Source organism: Aristolochia californica, unplaced genomic scaffold (assembly GCF_029961685.1).
Source record: "Aristolochia californica isolate CCGP_79_NKW_82.1479 unplaced genomic scaffold, dmAriCali1.0.hap1 SCAF_8, whole genome shotgun sequence".
Lineage (NCBI taxonomy): Eukaryota > Viridiplantae > Streptophyta > Magnoliopsida > Piperales > Aristolochiaceae > Aristolochia > Aristolochia californica.
In genome coordinates, this window is record NW_027182279.1 from 7,164,611 (window position 1) to 7,187,142 (window position 22,532).

The 22,532-nt window shown below is 40.9% G+C and overlaps 1 protein-coding gene across 2 annotated transcripts in view; it reads right to left on the reverse strand.

Annotated features, from left to right (window-relative positions):
• The window catches only part of LOC137938684 (serine/threonine-protein kinase STY46-like), a 62,971-nt gene extending 44,296 nt beyond the window's left edge, over positions 1-18,675 (reverse strand). Inside the window, exons 1-2 of one of the 2 annotated variants that reach the window (XM_068783673.1) lie at positions 17,977-18,675; positions 17,536-17,650 (exon numbers count right to left, since the gene is read on the reverse strand). In XM_068783673.1, coding sequence (XP_068639774.1) covers positions 17,536-17,650; positions 17,977-18,170 — 309 coding nt within the window. In that variant the 5' untranslated portion in view covers positions 18,171-18,675. Of the gene's footprint in view, positions 1-17,535; positions 17,651-17,976 lie in introns of those variants that run through there. The other variant, XM_068783674.1, reaches the window with a different exon arrangement.
• Between the last annotated feature and the right edge of the window lie 3,857 nt (positions 18,676-22,532).

Sequence of the window (22,532 nt, forward strand, 5' to 3'; positions counted from 1 at the left end):
CTACCTTCAGTTTTCAGGTGCATGGTGGAGAGAGGGTGGCGCTACTCGCCGCCTATTCCCGATATGGAAATCAGTTTTCAAGCTCCTTCCAGTATTCAGAGATGCTACCGCATTTCACACCGGCAATGGAAGGACCCTTCTCTTCTGGTCGAACAAATGGTGTGGCCCCCGATCTCTCTCAGAGGACTGCCCGAGGTTGCATAGGGTGGCAAGCGACCTCTCTTGCTCTGTGGCTAATTCATGGAGTGATCACTCGTGGAGTCTTCCGTTCCGTCGGGGATTAAATGATGAGGAATCGTTGGCTTTTTGCTCTCTCCTTACTAAACTCAGTAATACTATTATCCGATAGCACTCAGTTGATATGCTGATTTAGAAGCCCAGTAATAATGGCCAATTCACTGTCACTTCGGCTTACTCTCATATCAGAAAGCAAGACTCCAGTCCTCATGAGCAAAAAGCAAATATGGCTTGGAAACTCTCAGCACCAAGCAAAATCAAATTCTTCGTGTGGTCAGCCATAAGAGAACAAATTCTTACATCATACAACCTTCATAGAAGAGGCTTCACTACCCCCGATCTTTCTTGTCCCCTTTGTGGTGAGTGCGAAGAGAGTCCAGCATGTCCTCTTACACTGTAGATTTTCGTGACAAGTTTGGATGAAGATCTTTCAGAAAATCAGGCTCCAACTCGGGCTACATCAGGACCTCTTTGGCACCTTTGAGATGGTTCGAGGGATTCTCCTTCCTCGGCTGGGCAAGTTAATTCTTTTGGCCTATCTGGCGCATGTTCCATGGTGCATCTAGCTCGAGCGGAACAACTAGAGATTTAACTCCAAAGCTAGAACCCCAAACAACATGGCTTCTCATGCCGTCGGCCTCATCTCGAGCTGGCTTCATACAAAGAAGGATTTTAACACTATCAATGGGTTCCCTTCGGGAAAATTGAAATTTGATCACTCACATGTATGGCCCTAGCAGAGCTCCTAGAATGGCTATCTAGGATCCTCCTCCTTGTGACTGCATAAAACTGAATTTTGATGGTAGTGCTATTGGATGTCCTGGTCCAGCAGAAGCAGGTGATGTATTCAAAGGGCACAATGGAGACCCCATTCTTTCTTATGCTGGTTCGGTGGGCATTGCCGATTCTAATACTGCTGAAGTTAGTGCTCTGCTATTCGGCCTCCAAATCTTCAGGGATCGTCTCCATGGCAAGTTAATCATTGAAGGCAACTCGAAGACGGTTATTAGTTGGTGTTCCAAAGATAGCCTTCCCCCTTGGCACCACTGGCCCATCACTGATAGTATTGCTGACATTGTATCTTCTACGCATTGTAATTGGAATCTCATTCCTAGATCAACCAACTCTTTGGATGATAAATTGGCAAAATTCGGAACTTCCCAGCAATCTCTCATTGTATGAGAAGGATTCCCTCCTTTGTAATTTGCTCTTTTGAGCTTTTGTCTTAAAAAAAATCAGCATCATTTCAAAAAAATAAATAAATAAGCAAATCAAGAGGAGAAATAGACCTTGTTCTTCGAGTAGATCAAGCTCAGATATGCGACGATGAACCCGATTCTTCCTGGGAAGCAGCAGCAGCACAATGATTACTAGCCCATAAACGGATCTTCGCTTTAAACGCATTGATTTTGAGTGGAAGTGCCCAGCCCGGATTGGGATGACTCTCCTGCTCTTGCCACCAGCCAAGAAGGGATGAAGTGAATGCTCAACAAAGATCCAGGAAGTTTCAAAGCGGAGATGGGGGGGGGAGGGGGGGGGAGGGGAGGGGGATCGCCCCCAAGCAGGTGGGCAAGTGTTGATTTGTATAGGCCAGTGATCACACCCAACTTTGTTGAGGACTTGGCCAGAAATGTTAGGAAAGAGTTGACATCATTCATTGTTTGCAAAGAAACAATCCAACTTAGAGATGACGCCGGGGGGACTGACCATTGGTCCAAGTGAATTTTTTTCCAGAGAGGGGAATTTCAGAAAGCCCGAGATTGCCAATGAAGTTGGAGAAGGCTCTCATGTTGGACGAAGTTCTGATTGCCAGAGGGCTTTTTTCTGAACAAAGTAGAATGGCATTGAAATCTCCTGCCAAAAGCCAGGGCAGATCCCATAATTGAACGAGTTGAAAAACTTCCTCCCAGAAGGAAGGCCGGTCGTGTTGCCGAGTAGGACCATAGATACCAGCCAGCGCCCAGGAAGTTCCAAGAGAGTGATCTTGAAAACGCAAGCCAATAGAGTATTGGCCCGGTTGAGAGAGGGTGGCGTCAACTGCTTTTGGGTCCCAGATGACAACGATGACAAAGTTTCCGAAAATCCGATTTATTTTCTGAAACGAAGGATCGAAGAACCATAGCTGATTTTTTGTTCGATACATAGGTATAGAGATTTAAAACAGAAATTACAATAATACCCTTAGAAATATAGATATTTAAAATCTCGTCCCTTATATACGATAACATCCCCCCTCAAATTAATGCTGGGAAATCAACCAACAACAATTTGCCAACCAAAAATTGATGCTGCCGCTAAGTCATTGCTTTAGTGAAGACATCGGCCATTTGGAGATCCGAAGAAATGTAAGGAAGAGAAATCACCCGACTATCCAAGCTATCGCGGATAGAATGACAATCAACCTCAATATGCTTGGTGCGTTCATGGAAAACAGGGTTGGTGGCAATCTGAATAGCACTAGTGTTGTCAGCATGAAGAGGGGTAGAAGTAGTCTGAGGGAACTCAAGTTCCGCAAGAAGACTGCGTAGCCATACAATCTCATAACAAGCAGTAGACATGGCACGATACTCAGCTTCAGTAGAAGATTTAGAAACACGATCCTGTTTCTTACATTGCCAAGAAATTAAGGCATCACCTAAAAACATACACCAACCCGTAGTAGAGCGACGGGTATCCGAACACCCAGCCCAATCAGCATCACTATAACCAATAAGTTGAAGGGAGGAGCCTGTAGGAAAGAATAACCCACGAGTGGGAGAACCTCGAAGATAGCGGATGATACATCGAACGACAGCAATATGGAGATGACGAGGAGAGGACATAAACTGACTGACCTGATGAACGGCATAGGAGATGTCAAGCGAGTAGTGGTCAAGTAGATGAGACTCCCAACCAAGCGCCGATAGATAGTAGGGTCATCTAGAAGGTCCCCTTTATCTTTCCTGTACTTGACATTGACCTCCATAGGAGTATCAACAGAAGAAGTGTCCTCCAAACCAGCCAAGGTAATAATATCTTGAAGATACTTATACTGGTTTAAGAAAATACCAATGGCCCGATGATGGACTTCCAGGCCTAAGAAGTACGTGAGCTGGCCAAGATCTTTCATATGGAAAGTGGCATGTAACACCTACTGCAGCTTGGTAAGCAGTCCAAATTTAGTGCCAGTAATAATGATGTCATCCACATAAACCAGGAGAATGACCATGCCCGCGGTAGACTTATGATAGAATAGAGATGAATCATACTGACTCTGTGTAAACCGGTGGAGAATCAGGGTGCCACAAAATTTCTCAAACCAAACCCGGGGGGCTTGCTTAAGCCCATACAGAGGACGATGAAGCTTGCAAACCTGATCGGGAGAGGAGGTAGGCATACCCGAGGGGAGCTTCATGTATACATCTTCCTGGAGGTCACCGTGGAGAAAGGCATTCTGCACATCCATCTGATGTAGCGGCCAAGACTGAGAGGATGCAATCGCGAATATAGTACGGATCGTGGTCATCTTGGCAACCGGTGTAAATGTCTCCTCATAGTCAATCCCATATTCTTGTTTGTTGCCCAGAGCTACTAGGCGAGCTTTGTACCGATCCAAAGAGCCATCAGAGCGAAGTTTAACCGAGAAAACTCATTTACTGCCAAGAGGCTTAATCGGAGGAGGGCAAGGAACAATATCCCAAGTGTGATTCTCCTCAAGTGCTTGAAGTTTTGTTTGCATTCATGCTGCCAACACTCATGTGTCATAGCTTGTTTGTAACAAGTGGGAATGGAAATAGAGGATAAAGTAGCGACGGGAGATACAGTGGAGGAGAAACCATACCAATGAGGAGGCCGAGAAGAGCGAGTAGACCGGCAAAGAGCGGTGGAAGCTGGAGCAGGAGGAGGATCAGGCGCCAGGACAAGATCGGGAGGGGGCACAGAGGAAGTAGAACCAAGCTCATAGCCACTACGTCTGCCATACACAAAACCAGGTTTGAACCGTTCCACAACTGGCGGAGAACCATCAAAGCAAGGTAGAAGAGATAAAGAGGCAGACGGCTGCTCAACATGAGATTGAAAAAAATATTGATTTTCAAAGAAAACCACATTCCGAGAAACACATAGGCGATGAGCAAGTGGATCATAACAAACATAACCCTTTTGAGGGATAGCATAACCAAGAAAAACACATTTAATTGATTGGGTTGTAAGTTTATGTCGTTCGTGAGCAGGAAGATGCACAAAACAAACACAATCAAATGTCCGAAGAGCAGAATATGAAGGAGAACGGCCAAACAACTTAAAGAAGGGAGAAACATGATGTAATATAGGAGAAGGTAAACGATTGATCAAATGAACCGAAGTAGAAAGCGCTTCATACAAAAAAGGCGAAGGAACAGAGGATTCAAGTAAAAGGGTGCGGACCACATCAAGATGATGACGATTTTTCCTCTCAGCAACACCATTTTGTTGTGGTGTCGAAGGACAGGAGCGCTGAGAGATAATCCCTGTGCTTTGAAGAAAGTCTTGAAATGCATGAGACATGTATTCGCCGCCAGAATCAGAGGGCAAGACCTTGATTTTGGCAGAGAATTGAGTCTCTAGAAGCGCAAGAAAACGCTTGAATGCTAAATTTTTTCTAATGCATGATACCTTGGTTGTGGGGGATTTTTAGGTGTTTGGTCAGTTGTTTGAGGATTTGGTGAAAGATTTTCCACCCGAGGCCAGAATTAGAGTTTTGCGGTAGGAAGATCCATCGAGTTGCATCTTTGAGTGATGACGCATTCGAGGAAGCCTCCGTGGTATTTGGTATGGAACTGGAATTCCAATTTTTCGGTGAAGAGTGATCGACCGAAGCTTCGTCCCGTTTTGCCTTTTTGAATCTTGTCAAAGATGACCAGGAAAGAGTCCACCGTGGAGATCGGGAGGGAGATGTAGGATTTTTTCACACCGGATTGTGAAGGATCCTCCACCAAAATTGGTCATCGTCAAGTTCGAGATATGACAATTTGCCAATTCGCTTATGTGCCGTCTCCAAGGCCATTGTCTTCAACCACTTGTCGCTCTCGCCTCTATTGCTGCTTCTCCAGACTTGCTCGGCTTTCGCCCCATACTGTGCAGTGCCCCACTCGAAGAGGTGGATCAGACAGATTGGTAGTCGGGGAAGAGTTACTCCGTGCCTCGTTTGGGGGGGGGGGGGGGGGGGGGTTACTTCGTGTCTTGATCGTCGTTCCACCATCTTCTTTTAGGTTCTTACTAGGAACAGGCAAAGTTAGTAAAGCAAAACAAGCAAAGATTTGTAAAATGTGCTTCTCCTATAATGTTGAAGAGTATTGAAAGAAAAGGTCATGCCTGATGAATCCCATGCGTACTAACTTTTAAGAAGCTTGAACTAAGTTTAATTGAGAATTACATTAAATTACATGAATCTACATAAAGAAAAACATGTTAAGATACTCTTAAATAAGAGGTTAAAAATGAAAAAGTAAAGTATTGGTTGAAATAAATTAGTTAATATGTAAAATCTTATATGCCAGTTAACTACTCTACAGTATCTGACTACTACTCTGTGAAGTGATGTCAATCCACTTTTTTTCTCGCACTGTCTCTCGTGCTAGTCCCTCTCTCCGTCAGATTTTCTTTTTCACTTCTATTCTGCTGCTATTGTCATAGAAATTTGAGAAGACCTGTCCGCTGCCCACAAGAATGAGTAACCCTCTCTCCTTCTACTTTTTTTTTTTTTTTAATGATGCTAAGTTTTATTAAATCAAAAGCTCAAAAGAGCAAGATTACAGGGGGGAAGCCTTCCCAAATAATCAGAGATTGCTGGGAGGTTCCGAAATTAGCCAATTTATCATCCAAGGAATTGGCTGATCTAGGAATGTGATTCCAAGTACAATGAATTGTGGAAACAATATCAGCAATACAATCAATGATAGGCCATTGGCATCGGAGGGTGGAGGGGCTCTTTCTTTGGAGCACCAACCGATGACTACTTTGGAGTCTCCTTCAATAAGCAGCTTTCCGTGAAGACGGTCCTTGAAAATTTGAAGACCGTATAGAAGGGCACTCACTTCAGTAGTGTTGGGGTCGGCCTGCATAAGAGAGAATAAAATCCCCACTACTGTCTCTGAAGACACCACCCCCACCCATCGACCCAGAACAGCCCAAAGCACTGCCATCAAAGTTGAGCTTGATGCAGTCACTTGGGGGAAATTCCCAAATAGCCATGACCGGCATCCTGCGGGGACTGGCCATATAAGCTAGCTAGCTCCAATCGCCACGAAGGGAAACATGCGATAGAGTGACAAATTCCTTTCTGATATGCGACTAACTAGAGATTAAGCCCACTGCATAAGAAGTCGTACTATCCGGGGTAATGGATTTTGAATTGAATCTCCAGTTGTTACGCTCTAGCCATAAACACCACGGGATGTGAGCAAGGCATGCTAAGAGGATTAACTTGCCCAATCTAGGCAGGCGAGTCCCCATCACCAACTGATAACTCTGCTTCTGCTTATATAAAGTATTCAATGTTTCAACTATTAACATAGTTAATAAATTTAAAGTATATGTAAAAAACAGCCTCGAAATTGAGACACCTCGCCTAAGCAGTATGCGAGGTATTATGGAAGTCCACTGACTTGTTCCACCAAAGCCTTTTCAAAACATTGACCGGAGATATGCCTCAAAAGAAACTCTGACTGCAACTTATGGATTATTGTGAATAGAGTAAACCATCGAAATCAAAGTACAATGTATGAAATCGTGGATTTGTCTAGAAATTTCATCTTCCCATAGGATGAAGGCAGCAATTGCACTGAATAAACTAAGCAAGAGCAAATACTACTGAATCTATACAAACCTTGACATCTAAAATACTGGAGGATGACACCAAAAATCACATTAGACTACTATACAAGGAAGGAATTGAAACTAAAAAGGATGTCGCTCCTACACCTAGCAGTAAAAAGAGGCCCCTCTTGCACCAATACTTCCAAAGAGCAATATATACACTCCAAGCATTTCCCTGATCAAATATTTTCTACAATATGGTCTTACCCCACACATAGTAAAGTTGTTTAAGAACCAACACTATCTTTTTTCAATACTCAATGGAGTGTTTCAACGTGTTAGTCATATTTTAGAGCACAAAGAAAGCACAAAAAGGGCAAAAAGAATAAGATTTAAAAGCAGCATAAGGAACAACCAAGTGGTATATCCTCACGAACCTTATTACAAGCTTTTTAATTAGCATAGTTTCAAGTAGTCAGATGCCTGAGCAACTGATGTCGAGGTGGGACCATAGAAGAAGAGGAGAGGTGTTACCAGAGGTGTCGCAGCTCCTCCGGGACGTTGATGCCACTGGTCTCGGCGTCATACATCCAAGAGGGACCTTCATCCTCTTCGCAAGACCTTTGGGTGTCGTGTTGCCTATCATACTCGTTGAACTTCCCTGCGTTGTCGGAATCAGAAAGTGATGCTTCAGGAGTCCTCGAACCAGCATCCTCTGCTATCACAGGGTACTGTCACCTGCGGAAGGGGAGAAAAATCACTTAGACTCCATCCACGGGAATGACGTCGAGGCTGGTCTTCCCGACCGGAAGGAGTTTCCAATCGGGAACGGCGATTCCTTCCCCCACTCCGGCGTCGATGGGATCTCTTTCCTCGGCCTGGTCTTTCTCAGCGAAGGTCTCGTTCGCTACTCGACAATCCTTCTTCTCTCGTCGAAGTTCTCTCGAGTGCCTTGCCTCTCGCGTCAATCCTTCCTCTCTCGCTTGATCAATTCCTTTCTCTTTTTGCTCGCTAGCTCACACTTCTCTCTCGCTCATCGCATATCACTCTCGCTAATGTGAATGGGGAAGGTGATGATTTAATAAATCATCGGATCTGCAGTCTAGCCGAACTGATCTTCTATTCAATTAGCGGTTGAGACAGAGAAGATCCCAAAGGGGACTTCTCTCATACCAATTGATAAAAACCGACTTGTGAAAGGTATTTATTTTTTCTTAAAAGTGCAAGGACGAGTTGAAAGAGAGGTTAAGAGGGCTGGAATAAGAGAGAGGGGAAGAAGAGAGAACTAAAGTAGAGGAAGAGAGGGAGATAGAGACAAAGCTACAAGGAAATGAGAGAAGGGGAGAGGAGAAAAGAGAGGAGAGGTGCTAGGGCACAAGTTTGAGAGGGGAAAGAGGCAAGAGAGATTTTGAAAAAGGTTTGACTGATTTTTCCTTCAGCCAACACCCTTATTTATACTTTTCCCATTGCATTTTTTAGGAAACTCCTCAATCAATTAAGGTTTCCTAATGACATAATTGAAGGAGAGATTGTAGAACATTAAAGATTACATCAATCTAGGAGAAATTATAGAATTTGGAAGATTCCATCAATTAAGAGAAAATTATTTCTAATCCAGTAAGATCCTATCTTTCCAAGAAGAGGCAAATATTACTCCAACTTCGACCAACCCCTTGAAGGGAAAATTTACTTTCTTACCCTTGAGCCCCACGCTCCTTTCTTTCTTAGAGGTGGTGCCACCTTCACTTGCTCTTTTGTGGTGGCACTGCTTTCTATTGCCCTTTCTTATGTTCTTTTAATTCTTTTCTACTTCTCTTCTTCCTTGGGAGTGATCTTGAGTCTCTATCATTCCACCCCTCTTGACTATCAACCTTGTTCTCAAGGTTGAAGAATAACCTTGTGAGTATCAACTGAACCATACGCTGATCCAGCTACCGAAGCTCATTAGGTGCACCAAAAAGAATGACAACCATACCAATAGACGAGAATTGTCTACCATTTGTAACTCTTGGGTTTGCCTAGGTAGGCTTACCAATCCCAATATCTGTGTAATGGTTTGTACGCCCACAATAAGCACACATCCTCTCACTACTACTTTCTCCACAACATCTACCACAACCAAAATTATTTGTACCTCAAGCACAACCACCTCAGCCACGTCTATTGGCAGTGTCTGAGCATTGTTGTGCAGGCCGAGTAATAAGTCCAGCAATTGCTCATTAGAAATCAATTAAATTTGGAATATTTAAATCTGCTTCGTTTTGAATCTATCCGCTGGAAACAACGAGCTAGATTCCGCTGGATGGCCGAGGGAGATGGAAACACAAAGTTTTTCCATTCCATCACCTCGGGTAGGAGGAGGTCTAACCGTATCACTACTCTCTATCCGTTCCTCCATATCTAACATTTTGGTGAAGTTTTTCTCAGACTTATACACCGAAGTGTGTTACAATAGACCTAAGCTGCCGCAACTTGAATTCCAGTGCATCTCTCCGCGAACGCATCAGATCTGGAAAAGCCGTTCACTTCTGAAGAAATTGATTTGGTTGCCCTCGGCCTTCCAAAAGATAAAGCTCCTGGACTTGATGGCTTTAACGGTAAGTTTTACCATTGTTTCTGGGATTCAATCAAAAGTGATGTGTACACTTCTATCCACAATTTCCACCAAGTCGGCATAACCCATAAGGCAGTCAGAGCATCCTTCATTGCTCTCATCCCAAAAAAATCCAATACAGCACTGCCCCAAGATTTTCGATCTATTAGCCTCACTACTAGTTATTATAAAATCATTGGTCGTCTTCTTGCAAATCGGCTAAAAGCCCACCTTCCGAAAGTTATTAATCCCAATTAAAGTGCTTTTATTCGTGATAGAAATAGTTTGGACTTCTCCATGACCGCTCATGAGCTATTAGACTCTTTCAAAAAAATCTTCCCAACCCTCCTAATATTAGATTTTGAAAAAGCATTTGACTGAGCAAATTGGAAACTTATTGATCACCTTTTCCACCGAATGGGTTTTGGGACTAGGTGGAAATTTTGGATGAGAAGTTGTATCTCCACCACATCATATTATGTCCTTGTTAATGGAAAATTGTGCGGTTTCTTCAAAGCAACAAGGGGGATAAGGCAAGGTGACCCTTTGTCTCCTTTTCTATTTACTCTCATCGGCGAACACCTTGCTTCTATGATCCGATTTGCTAAATGCTCAGGTTGGCTTAGTCCTATCTCTGAAGACCCAAACCAAGATATCCCGATCTTACAGTATGTTGATGACACTATTCTTTTTGGAGAAGGTTCTATGAGACAGATTTCCCACATGAAAGCTTTGCTCAATATTTTAGAATTGTTTGCTGGTCAAAAGGTAAGTTGGGCTAAAACTACTATCATTGGATTTAATATTGATCCCTCTGTATTAAACTCAATGGCAAGTTATTTGGGGTGTAAAGTTGCGTCACTCCCTGACACTTACTTGGGTCTTCCACTGACCCTTGCCTTACAAACAAAAAGTGTCTGGCACCCTATCATTGAACACCTTGAAGGTCGTCTTGCATCATGGAAAGGAAATTTTTTGTCCAAAGCTAGTAAGTTGGTTCTCATTAAATCGTGTTTACATGGCGTACCCTCTTATTTTCTTTCCTTGTATCACTGTCTTGCCTCTGTTTGGAATAGAATAGAACTCCTTAAAAGGAAATTTTTATGGGATGGGCCAAATGGGGAAAGAAAATATAGTCTTGTAATATGGGATGATGTTTGTAAACCCATTGTAATGGGTGGTCTCGGGATCAGGGATATTGCAAAAACCAACTCTGCTTTATTGTTGAAGTGGATCTAGAAATTGAATGTGCAACCAACTCTGTTATGGCGGAAAATTGTTGAAGCCAAATCTGGGAAAGTTTTTGGTTGGTGGATTGATGGCGGAAGATATTACAAATTATCCCCCGTGTGGAAGAAGATTGCCCAACTGCTACTTGTCTTTAAAACTGCTGTCAAATGCTACATTGGTTCTGGTAGCCAAACAAAATTCTGGATAGACTGGTGGGTTGGCCCAAGAAGTTTCAAAGATAGTCATGGATGTATTTACCGCCTGGCAAGAGAACAAGATGCGACCATTTCTGCGCAAAGGCTTACCTCTGGTGAGTGGAACTTAGATCTCAGACGAGCCTTGACAGACGATGAAGCTCTTGAAGCTACAGACCTTCTCACAAGTCTCTCAATGGTAAGAATCAAAAACTCACCAAACACACTCATCTGGACACCATGCAGGCAAGGTACGTTCTCTACTGCTTCTGCCTACCACTTCTTGATCTCTCTCCAAGCAAATTAATCAGTCCATCCAGCTGCTTTTGCATGGTCTCTACACATTCCACCTCGTGTGATGTTTTTTATTTGGACCGCATGCCAAAAAAAAATCTTAACCTCCGACGCATTAATTCGACGTAGAAATAGTGTCTCAGACCCCTTGTGCCCATTCTGTCATTCCTCTCCTGAAACCGCTGATCATACCCTTTTGCACTGCGATTATGCCCATTTGGTTTGGTCCGAACTCATAAACAAAATTGGGTTGCAATATTGCCCTTCTCAATCATTACATTCCACAATATTCACTATTACAAGTTCTCATCTTCCCAAACTTGGGAAAATATTAATTTCTTGTTGTGTTGGGTACATGGTTTGGAATTTATGGAAAGAGAGGAATAACAGAAAATTTAATCAAAAATCTCTTCCTTGGAAAATTTTTTAAAATAGAATCATAGGGCAAGTGTCGTCTTGGGTACTCATGCGGAAGGAATTTTATCACTTACAAGGATCAAATTTGTGTGGAAACTGGCGTCTTATTGCGGAAATGTCTTTTCCGTTACGACCTCCTCTTATGAAAATTTGGTCTCCACCACCAGTGGGACACTTCAAATTAAACTTTGACGGAAGTGCGTTTGGCTGCCCCGGGACGGCTGGATTTGGCGGAGTGATTCATGACGAAAGTGGGAATCTTCTTTTATCATATGCTGGACCGATTGGAATATCAGATTGAACCAATGCTGAGTTACACGGGCTGTATATTGGGTTAAAACTCTTCAAGCAAAAGATGGAGGGCCTACTCTGCATTGAAGGCGACTCAAAGGTTGTTATCAATTGGTGTACGAAGCCTTCAAAACCTCCTTGGCGGCATTGGGAGTTATATGAGGATATACGTACTTTAATTTCCAAAATGCATTGTAAGTGGAATTATATTCCTTGACCTGCTAATCATTTGGCAGATAAACAAGCTAAACAGGGTGTTTCCATCCAACAGGAGGTTGTGGAGGAAGGCCACCTTAGCTAGGGATGTATTTTTTTCATCTTGCAATATATATTCACACCCTATTTTCAAAAAACCTCTCTTTATTTTTCCTTGCTGCTAGTAGGGACTACAGCCACTTCAGCTTGAATAACTCAATTAAACACCTTGGTAAGGATGGCGATGAGGCAAGAATCTGGGCCTAAACAACATCATACTCCGAGTCTAAACCATCTAGGAACTTAGCCACATATAACTCACCCCGCTACGTCACTGCTACTTTCTCCACGACCACGACACAACTAGATTTATTTCTACCTCGATCACGGCTACCTCGGCCATGAGAATTGTTGTGCTGGCTGAATAATAAGTACAGCAACCTTTGTCTCTTTAATTTCGCTAGTAGTTGGGACTACAGCCACTTCAGCTCTAAATAAATTGATTAAACACCTTGGTAAGGGATAGCACATCAATTGAGGCAAGAATCTGGGCCTAACCAGCATTATACTGCGAGCCTAGATCATTTAGGAACTAAGCCACATATAACTCACCCCGTTGCTTTCGAAGATTTGCTTCATTTGTAGTATATGGGTGATAAATCTCGATCTCCTGTAAAATCCCCCAATAGTTCACCAAAATAATCGATCACAGATCTATCTCCTCTTCTCAAAGAAAATAAATGGCATATAGCTGATATACTCACCATAGGTTGCTTTCAAAAGCATATAGTGACTCAATAACGGTCCAAATTTGCTTGGAAGTCTCACAATTCATAACTCGTCTTTTAAACCTCATTTCCATACTATTGAGAAGCCATGTCAAAACCTAACTGTCTTCAATTTCCCAATCATCTTTAAGTGGCTATGGATGATCGTCCCTCAGAAATTTTGTCTTCCTTTTTACAAATGCGGCCTAGCTCAAGAAGTTTGAACCACTCAACTTCTCTAATATTAATAATTGCATACTTTCTTTTGAATGAATAACATCTTTGACCGAAGTAATAACTTTTTCCAAACCAAACATAACTACCTCTTAAAACACCTCAAACAATCTAAGAGAAACTACAATCCATCAACACAACTGCAACAAGGAGCACATAAATACACCAAAATAGCCTTGCTCTAATTCTATGGACCCTGTTGACACAATTCTTCAATGCCCACAGCAAGCCACAATAAAAATTATAATAACATGAAATCAACTCAAACACACAATTCCATGCAAATCAGGAGATAACGAAGATCTAGGTACTGGTCTGGGAGTTCGTGCAAGCATAGGAACAAGGAAACAACCACTAACAACCCTTCAGAGGCACATGATACATAGATAACTGCTCAATAACACAAACCATCAGCCCTAGGGTTATGGCACAAAACTAGTAAAGAAGATCAGACCTTTCTCCAATCAGCAAAGAATTGGAGAAACATCCTTCCTGGAGATGATGCAGGATGAGAAGAAGAAACGACTAGAATGCCACTTCAGATGGATCTTTTGCTCTGATACCATGTAAAAATTAGAGAAATAGATAACATAGAGAAGAGAGAGAAAAGACAGAAGAGGATTCAGAAGTTTTGCAGTGTGTGGCACACTTCACGAGGTCAGAATGTGACCTATCTCATTTTTTTTAATGAAATGATTTCATCAATTAAACAAGAAAATAATACAAACTAAGGGAGGATTCCCCTAACAACAAGAGATTGTAGGGTGACTCCTTGTTTAGCCAAAGAATCAGCAACATCATCTATTGATCTTGGCACATGAGACCAAGTACAATTAAAATAAGATACAATTTTAATAATCTGATGAAAAATTGTCCAATGGCGCCAAGGGGGATCAACAGCTTTTGACCACCAGCCAATAACAATCTTGGAATCTCCTTCAATAATAAGAGGGACATTATAATGATCTTTGAATCTTGAAATTCAATCTCTCTCTTTATTAAATAGGTCACTTGAGTGAAAAATATGTACACTACCAGAAATGCCCCTCTAGACTAAACTACTTATCTGAATATAAAGCATATTAACCTGAAAATTGAACCTAACATCCACCATAACTAGACAAATACTCTCCTAGTCTTAGAAGGATACAACATGTTTGTAAAATGACCAAAATATCCTTAACACCCACAACTTTAATTGCCTGAATCCCACAAAATGTTGAACAAACTACCACAAAGGGATTAAGTTGTTCTTTCACCTGTTGATAACCAGTAGGAAGTTACCTCCACCCCAAAAGGGTTCTAAAATTTTTCCTAAAAAATACCAAACCGGCAAAGTAGCAGAGTGATTCCCCTTCAGTTGAGTTTGCGATGCCGACAGAAACCCATCATGCTTTTATCAAGGGATGCACAATAGCAGCTGAAAAAATGGGGCTACTTTTTCGGGAGATCCCCCCTGGCGGTATTGGCATACTTTTTGGGATATCCAGGACATATCCTCCTTTTTTACTTGTATTTGGACTCATGTTCCGAAATCTGCCAACTCCTTGGTAGACTCTGTTGCTAAGAATGGGGCTTCCTTACAATCCCTTGTTGTATCAGGATTGCTTCTATAATTTTGTTGGTTCTCTTTGTGCTTATTAATAAAGCTCATATTCTTCTTCAAAAAAAAAGGGAGGGGGGGAGGGGACGCACTATAGCAGCTGAAAAAACAAGAAATGTTTAAAATACTTTTAATTGGCAGCAAGTCTCCAGTATGAACAGTCTACCTAGAGATTCCTTTTGCAAGCTGGACTAGTGGTGAATTGGCTGATCTTGGGATATGGGACCATTTGACTTGCCATGAGGAAACTATTTCTGAAATCTCATCGAGTTTGTATGTTAGCCTCCGTGGGGACTCATGGGGCTTGGACATCCAGGTGATAACATTTGTTGAGTCCCCTTCAATAACTAGGGGATCTGAAAAATGGAGGGCATACAGACTGACTCCTGCAAGTAGGACCCTTGCTTTTGCTTCGGCAGAGTCTGAGACACCAATGGTAACAGACAAGAGGAAAGCAGAGCCAGTATGGTCTCTGATGAAGCCCCCACCCTGCTGGTCCGGGGTTTCCAAGTGGTGAACCATCAAATTTTAGCTTTAGAGAATTATAGGAAGTGGGGTGGCAAGGAAGAATGTTGGGAGGCTTGTGTTTTTTACATGAATGATTTGCTGCCAGAATTTTCTTATCATTGAGCTTGGAAAGGGGGGCATGTCATGAGGGAAGCAGGACCATAATAGTATGTCATGAATTGTTCTATTTATGACCGAGCCAAGTGAGTTTGCTGAATGATTAAATGTTCTATTCTTTCTTTCCAGCCATAAATTCCACAGTACTATAGCCATTGAAGTTTCATTGAAGTGCTGTACTTTGAGAAAGGGTATGAATGGTACTGCAATAGGAATTGAGAGAAAAAACTGAGGAAACAGATCGGAATACTGAATTTTCTGAGAACTGCACCCCACGGTGAGCTGTGTATTGCTAATTCTTCTTTATATCCACAGAGCTTACAGAAGCTACCAATGACTGATTGCCCATTTTAATCAATACATCAGAAGTTAGGATTTTTCCATGCACCGCTGTCCAAAGAAACTGAAGAACTTTCCTTGGCTGCAACAGATTCCAAGCCATGCTGGTACCAACACAGCGCTGGTCCTGCTGGATGGGCAATGGATGGATTGGACACTGTGCTAGAAGGCTACAAAAAAGTGCCCAGAAGAGCAGGGATCCCAGATAATAAGACCATCACCACTGTTTTTAATGAAAGACTTTTACAGCAAAGATAAAAGGCTGGTACGTTCAGCTATTTCCGACCTGGGAATATGGATCCAGGAGATGTCCAATCCCCTAGACATACTAAAACCCAGAAAATACAAACTAACTGCCACAAAGAGTCTTAAGTTGTTCTGGCACCTGATGATAACCACCAGGAAATCACCTTCCACCCCTAAGGGTTCCCAACATCTTAACAAAATTCTCAGTTTGCAAAGTAGATTTGGTGATTTCCCTTCAGTTGAATCCATGATACCAAGAGGAACCCAAAAATAATGATTCAGCATGAAGTAGAGTGACCATCTCAGCATGAGGGTCCAGGAATATACCTAGAACTCCATCAGAGTGAAGCTTGATACAACCCACTGAGAGGTCAAACAAAAGAAAACAAGGAAGGGAAGGACATAGGACATTTCTAAACCTATTAACAAACAGGACAAGATGTGGACAAAACAAAAAAAAAAGTAAATGCATGCATGCGCAAAAAGAAATGACATTTCCTAAAGTGCACAAAAACGTGTCACTTTTCCAATCATTTGGATCAAGTTATCGACACTCGAACCAAAAGGACTACACTTTTGGAGGGGAGCTAGATGAAAAGAATTGTGTAATTTTATCAAAACAGATGAGAAATGGCATTGTAAAAACCTAACTATGGGCTCTCTCTCCATTAAAATAAAGTATCAGATCAGATCTCACCAATTCTGAATCTGACAGATATAGTCTTTGTAACCTAACTAGGAGAGCCACCCAAGTCATTCTCCCAAAGACCAGATAACCAGAACTGGAAATGAGCTCACAAACAGTTGGCAGAGTGGATCAGAGAGAGATTCACAGAAACTTCTGGACAACTGGCCATTGTGAATACCTTAGAACCTCTTCTTCAAAAGGAAGATTTAAAACCATTCCAGACCAAAAAGGGACAAGATCGTACACTAACCTTTGGTCCACAAATTTTTTGGCTTCCTCTATTTTGGATGAAGATTTCATTAGCATTGACAAAACAAGATAACAAAAAACACATTTCCATATTTTGGAACCTTGACCTTTACAAATTGGAGGCCAAAACCACACATCCCACAGGACTTCTATGGGGACAATGAATTGATAGTAAAGAATGCCTCTCCTACTCATACTTGTGCAAAAATGATTCTCATTGCACTGATACTCACCAACAGCGTATGTCTGGTTACAGGTAACACGAGCATGTCCTTCATTACCTACTCTATTTTGTAGCTTTAAAATAAAAGCCATGTAAATAAGATCCACTTGTTAAACATCAAGGCCTTCTATTATATAATTAGAAAAAAAAATTTACCTTTCTGTGAAGCATGAGAAAAAGTAAAGAGCAGGATTTTAATTCAAACGAACCATAGATAATTAATCTCCAGTACGGAATTCTTTGGACAGACATATGATTACCATAACAATTCCCAGTTACGATGCTAAAATCAGCTGTTCTGGGATGATGCAAACAATTGTGAAAAAAGTTAACTTACCTGAACCAGACGAACATCAAATGCCGGCCTATTTACTGGATCACGCGCCAATTGAAGTAATCGTTTGTGTGTCAGAACATCTTCAGCCCTCTCCACATTCACATCCAAAGCGTATCTACAAAGAGCATTACAAATATTAATATAATAATAATTAAATAAACACATACGCAGACGAAGGAAAACATGCCAAGCGGAAAATAGCTAAACTCGTAGCACAAGTCATTCGCAATCATAATTCGCTTAAGTGAAGTCAAACAACAAGAAATACACTGCAATCTACAGGGTGAAGCAAACATTTAATATAAAAAGTACTCATAGCACATTGTATAGAACATCAAATTGGACGATCCAAATGACCGAATTAAAGCAAAACAATTGCTACATAAGCAAAAACCAAATAAAGAAAAAAAGGAGTGATAGTAAAAGCTAGGGTTACGATACCTCGTTGGCAGCCGATTGAAATGAGTCCATAGCTCGTCGTCGAATCCAGGACGATTAGCTTCCTCGTTCCCGGCTTCATTAAGCCGCCGGAGAACCTCATTAAAGACTTCTTGTTTGTGCCGCTGCTGCCTCGGATGCGTCAGCGACGATTCGATGGCTCTACTGCTGCAACTCTCGTTGTCTTCCACCGCCATTAGTAGGAGCCCAGAAAACCAAAATCCAGAAAAGTTCAAAACGAAAGCAAGAACACAAGCTCAACTGAAGATCCAAGGCTGTCGATGAAACCTAAGCAGAAGAGAAGGAAGTGAACTGTTGGCGATCTCTCATGCCTCACATGAAATGGAAGAATGGAGAAGAAAAAGAAAGAGGGAGTTGTAGTAGTCCGTTGGTAGCCAGCGTTTGTTTTTTTATGTTTTCTCTTTCGTCCGTGAGTCTAAAGCCAGTTTTTTTTTTTTTTTTTTTTTTTTTTTTTTTTTGCATGAAAGCTTCTCTCTCGTTTTTATGCAGGCTCACTACCAATTCCAATGTCCAGTTAGGCACAGAAGGTGTTTTAAGATGTCGAGCCAATACCGACGTAGCGGCAGAGCAGTTCCAGATCGCTGAAACTTCACCAGTTTTCGGCGGATTGTTTCATGGCGTGAGCGCCCATTCCTCGTGCCGACGAGGATTCTACCAATCTACACTCGGCATTTTGCAACTTCCCACTTTATATTTAACCCTTTTCAAAAACTCTTTGAGATCCGGCGGATGCGGCGATGAAGCAATCCCAACAATGTAAGTAATGAACGTATTTGTTTGTACATCGTATCTATCGCGCGTATCTTTTTCGAAGCGAAAATAGAGCCAAGAATATGCCGAGAAGGAGGGCCATGTCAGCTCCGCGTCAGCTAGCCAACCGTCAGATTCTCTTCGCGGGACATTATTTTGATAAGAGGAGATGGTGAGGATAAAAAAGGGCCATCTGCCAGCAACTGTTCGTATCTTTGTTTGGTTCATGGGAGACCAGAAGATAGACCAAATCCAACCACATGGACTGATTTCCATTTATTAATCCTAATGTAAGAAAATCGAAAAAGGTCAAATAATTAATAATTCAAGCTATAAGCACTAAAATTGAAAAAGAAATTACTACTTCACTTTCTTTTATTTTCTCATTTAGTCTTTACAAACCTCAAGGCCGTAAAAAACGAAAAACGAAAATGGGAATTGTGTCTATCTGTTTTGCTCCCTTCCTCCGGTCGGGATGTAATTATCATGGACAGGTGATGGAGCCTGCTGTGGTCGATAACGAGTTGGATGAGATAAAGAATATCTGGAAAATCTCCACGTTTATCTGGAGGTTTGAGCCTGCCGTGGTCCAAATCTCCACGTTTATCTGCCCTTTTCTAACAAATTAGGAATTATATTTTGACTTACCCTGAGCAGCGACTTTGTGAGAGAGACGCAATCAGCCACATGTAATTAGCATTAGCTGCAGAACCTGCCGAGTCAAAAAATAAATTAAAAAAACCGGCGACCCACACCGTTGATGGCGGAGCAACTGGGGGAGGTTGAGATGCGCATTCGCGATCGAATAAAATCCATGAAGGCATGCACCTAAGTCTTTAAGAAATACAAGTAATAAACGTAATCATGAAATGTATATGATAGGCTGACGTGGGGACTCCCAAAGTGGCTTTTGGAGGGCGTGAAAAGGCCCATCTCGTCTCGGGAGTTGCGGGTCCAGCTGGACCGTTTGTATGTGCGGCAGGCGGTCGCCGTTCCCACATCACGGATATTTAGACTGGGCCCAGTGATTTATTTAAATTGTCAGTTACTCGAGGGATATAGGTAACCGATTTAGAAAAATGTTTAATTGGATTTGAATGGAGCTGGCTTTGGTCCTCCGACGTGCTCCGGTCAGCCCAAAACGTGGTATAAACTAAAGGTAGAAAACAGGAAAGTACGAAATTCTGGGTTCACAGCAAAGAAATAAGTGCAACATTATTAGGAGTCTTCAAAAGTTAATAGGTTTAAATTGATTAAAGAATAATGGGACCACGGTACGAGTTGTAGGGAGGCCCACATGGTTTGCCGAGGGAAGGACACATCAGAATCATATCTAGTCAGAAATGTGTCAAATGTGCTTATCTTTTGGTTGGTTCGAGCTCACACGTGACCTTTGTTGAAAAGCTCCTTACCTATTCAGCTAACCTGGTCTTAGCTCTTATCCTAATGTCTAGGTGCATCCTCTACCGAGAGCAACTTGTTCATTAGATTTTACAGAATAATTTTCTTTAGAATATAAAAATTACAAGTTAGTGTCACTATTAGAGTTTCATTTACCAATTTAATGTTGTTTCAATTAATTAAATTTACTAGAGGATTTATATTAATATTTTAATCATAATAATAAAGTCTAATATTAATTTTCGTAGAACTATTTTTATTCGTATAATTGTAGTTCATTTATAATACAAAATAAACTAACCCAAAATTATTTGAGTTCCACAACCTTCATAGTTAGAAGTCCCCTATCGGTAATCACCGCACAAAAACCCTTGCTCGGGAAAATTCCATTAATTGCTCTAGTAGTTAGAAAATTAGTGTCTCAAAGAGATTCTAACTCTCTTTAAACCAATTGCAATACCCTATTACACTATTATAAATTATCCCAATGAGTTAAAAAACTAGATTCTAAATCTAGTACGTCTTCCTTTTTTTAGATTAGAGGTTATAGAAGACCTCTAATGAATTCCAAGTGACATACAAAAGAAAAAGAAAACTTACACATTTGAATGGGAGAATTAGCCTTCTCCTAGTGATATCTAAGTTTTAAACCCTTTGGACCACAAGAGAGCATTTGAAGGAGTTTGATATACAAGGATGTAAAGCAACTTTGAGAGATTTGAAAGGAAATGCAAAAGCAAGCTCTTTTCTCCAAACACTCAGTTTGAGTACGAATTTCAAGTAAATGGCTATTGAATGCTTTCAATTTTAAGTAAATGTCCAATCAATACTGTAAGGGATGTTTAATGGGTTACTTATAAGATTTTCAACCAAACTAGTCATTTGCAAAATGCTGATAAACACATTGATCGATCACTAAAAGCTATAATTGATCAATTGTGTGTAATGGCTATATTGATTTTGATTCCTTAGACTTGTCAATTGACCATAGCATTAATCAACAAATTTTCATGCCTTTAGGAAAAAACGTGATTGATCAATCAATCCTACCTGACTGATCAATCATGCTTTATAGCCCAAGTAGTACAAAAGTCGGTATGATTGATCATTATAAGGGATATGATCGATCATGCTTTATGTCCGTTTCTAGCATACTTTTGTTCAATCTATCAAGCCAAGTATTTTGATCAATTATGCTTCATAGTTCATTATGACTGTACTTAGTATGACCGGTTAATCCAATCCAGATTGTCGATCATACTTTATAACTCATTGTGGCGGGAACTATATGATTGATAAAGCTAGTTAGGTTGATCGATTTGACCAGTAGTATGATCAATCATGCCAATTGCCAATATTTTAAAACGGCTTCAAATTATGGTAAAAATTTTCCTAAGGTGTTCTAGCAAGTTTTAAACATTAACATGGATTAGCAAAACATGATTTGAAAAAATTTTGTCCTAAAGCCACAAAAATCTTGTGGACCTTTGGATTCTTATTCCCTTGTGATGTTTCTACTTGACTTGACTCTTGTCTTCAATCCTTCGAACTTCTTGTAGGTGCTTCTTAAGATGACTGGACATTTCTTTGAGCTTGAGGTCTTGAGATCAATTTTTTTATTCCTTTACAAAGACTATTGAAATTGTGTCTCTTGGAGGCTTAGAAACTAAAATGCTTAATTTTTAATTATTAGATCAATTAAGTTTTTTTTATCATCAAAATATGGATGTGATTCAACCTATGTCAACAGTCTCCCCCTTTTTTATGATTACAAAACCTAACTTATAAAAACTAAAATTAACAATTGCCATATGTATTTGAGTTTCAAATTCTTAACCTATTGATTCCCCTGAATTTGTGTGCACAAATGTTTACAAGATTCAGTGTTAACTTAGATTTTTCTCCCCCTTTTTGTCATACGTAAAAAAGATATGCAAAAGTGAGAATAGTTGTGCACACAAAAGATGGTTCAAGGCCTTTCATTCATAATCAAAATACAAAATAACTTGACAAGTAGATTCCATTCATAATCTATACCTTCTTCTTGGTTATATCTTTTGGCAAAGCTTTCTTTCTCACGATTTTATTTTCTTCATCGGCTTCGTTACTAAAGACAATTTGGTTCCGAATACTTGTTGATTTTTGGGTCTAGGTACTAGAATCCATAATGGATTTCTTTCAAATCGATTAAGTTCTTCTTGCATTGTCGTGATCCAAAAATCATCCTTTTGGCCCTAGGCAAAGCACCTAGACTTTATTTGAGAAACAAAGGCATTGTTGGCCATGAATTCGTGAGTTGTTCTTCTAGTTGAAATTTTCCTTTGGGGTCACCAATTATTTCATCTAAAAGGTGATCAACCATAAACCTATATTTCTTTGACATGATA